This window comes from Macadamia integrifolia, unplaced genomic scaffold (assembly GCF_013358625.1).
Source record: "Macadamia integrifolia cultivar HAES 741 unplaced genomic scaffold, SCU_Mint_v3 scaffold_15A, whole genome shotgun sequence".
Classification (NCBI taxonomy): domain Eukaryota; kingdom Viridiplantae; phylum Streptophyta; class Magnoliopsida; order Proteales; family Proteaceae; genus Macadamia; species Macadamia integrifolia.
In genome coordinates this window covers 434,859-437,061 of record NW_024870627.1, presented here as the reverse complement: position 1 = coordinate 437,061, position 2,203 = coordinate 434,859, and the positions used below count along the sequence as shown (strand labels likewise).

The 2,203-nt window shown below is 38.0% G+C and overlaps 1 protein-coding gene across 1 annotated transcript; it reads right to left on the bottom strand.

Moving 5' to 3' along the window:
- Positions 1-939: 939 nt before the first annotated feature.
- On the bottom strand, positions 940-1,943 carry LOC122070954 (uncharacterized protein PAM68-like). The gene has a single exon (XM_042635201.1). The coding sequence runs from the start codon at positions 1,827-1,829 to the stop codon at positions 1,275-1,277; it is 555 nt and encodes a 184-aa protein (XP_042491135.1). The 5' UTR covers positions 1,830-1,943; the 3' UTR covers positions 940-1,274.
- Between the last annotated feature and the right edge of the window lie 260 nt (positions 1,944-2,203).

The following is a 2,203-nucleotide window of genomic DNA, read 5'->3' as shown; positions in this document are numbered from 1 at the left end:
AACATTAGTAAAATTTTCAAGAGATGGATATATTTGTTTTCTTGGAAGAGGAGAAATTTTATTGGGTAACTATAATATAATTTGACCATAGAATCTTCCATCGCTTATGAGATTTTCAACATCTTGAGGGAATGTTTTGTAATCTTGAATGTCACATGCGTATTGATTTTTTAACTTGTAAGGGCTGTATAATTCAAATTTGGATGGTATAATAATAATAAAAGAAAATGCAAAATAAATGGCAAAGAAACGGAGCTTATATTTCAGATGAAGGAGTCTTATGCTGGGGTATGGATGCATTCTTGGATTAATGCTATCTTGATTGATCACAACTTCAATATTTTCTGGGTCCTGACCGGATATCCCATCCTTTAAAGATCTCGACTCTAAATCGTGGTTAGAGAGAAGAACTGTACAGTTATACTTTAAAAGCGTTTATAATCATATAATGGATTTTTTGTTCTTAAAGCTGCATCTGGTATACTTTTGTAGAATACATTATTGACTTAACATGTATTACAGGAATACATACCAAATGCAGCTCAAGATTGTTGCAATGAATCTGATAAATTAGATAGCTTGCGGTCGAACCATTGGTCCAAATCTTTTATGGACACCGGTTGAATTTGGTTCTGGTCCGATTTCAACAATATCTAACTAAGCTAGCTCCTATCTTCTTAATTATCTTAATAGTTTGATCATCATCATATCATATGGAAACAAAGAAAATCTAATTTCCATTCATCTGGACAAAACATGGATTTTGGAATCGATATCAGATCAGCCAGAGCCGCTACCATGATGTGTCGTTTGAATCGGCCGGATATGGCCAATCCATATTGATACCGGCATCAACGATAACATGAACTAAATCTCTATGACAAAAATTTCATCTAAGAAGATGCCCATCTCCTTTTTTTTTTTGGCTAACGACAAATATTCAGGCCTTTGGTCTAACTAGTCTCACGGGTTCATATTGACCCCACAACTATATGGATCAAATCATACCAAGGTTGAATGAGAACCATTCAATTTTCACAGAAAACAGTGAAGGGCACTAAACACCCCATATGAGTGGCCCCGAAGAAGCAAGAGGAATCAAACTCAAAACCACATGTTTCGTGAGAAGAAGGTCACTTGCAAACTCGGCTACCCCCTTGGGGTATCTCCTTTCTTGATCTGTTCAAGCTATTGCTTAACAAAAACAGAGAGAGATTAAGTAGAAAAGAAGTAACAGCTTAATTGATTAGCTAACCAAGAAAATCTGGACAAAATCATTTCTGGCTTTCATTCTCCTCCTTCCACAGCTCAGGCCAATTCTTTTGAGCTTCTTCCCACCCAAGAAAAGAACCCTTCTTGTCTGGATCCCAACTTGAAGATAGAGTCCCATAAGCAAGTCCAACCCCAGAAGTTCCAAAGGCTAATGATACCATCAAGAAAGGAAGCCAAAGTGGCACATCCCAAACTTCTTGTTCCTTGAGTTTATCAAATACCTGTAACATTGCTAGACCCATAGCCATGGGAGAGCCCACAAAGAATAGGATCCGAACGATCATCCTCTCAAATACAACCTCTGGGATTGTATCATTATCATCTTCTCCACTATTACGACCAGTGTTCTTCACATTATCTCTTTGGCTTTTCTTGTTACTCTCGGACACTGTAAGTGATTTTCCACCAAAACCTTTGGCCTCTGCTTGTAGTCTCCATGTCTTTTGAGTAAAGGAGATGCGTTTGGTAGTGAAGAGAAGAGTTGGGCTTCTTTCTGTACATGGAGGAGATGAACTCTTAAGATGGAGAGGTGGAAGTCCTAGACAAACCAGAGCCATTTTGTTAAGCTATCTGATCTGGTTCTGCTACCAATCCATGTTTGAATGTAGTGTGAAGGGGAAGTGTGTGGATTATGAACCCAGTTTCAGAATCTTATCTAGAAAAGATGAATGGTTGTAATGTCATTGCTTAATAAGATAATTTGAATTGCTATCTTATCCTGCTACTAGAACTGACTCTTGTGTGTTGTGTACTGACTCTTGTGTGTTGTGTGTTGTGACTCCCCACTTTTTTCTTAAAATGACAAAACTATCCTAGATTAGTATATACTCAGGTCCCTGTTGAGAGCGGATCAGGTCCTCGTACAAGAACCATGGTTCTCCGCATAAATGGAATTCATCCAAGGAGAAACCTTATGGTGGATTCCATCTGT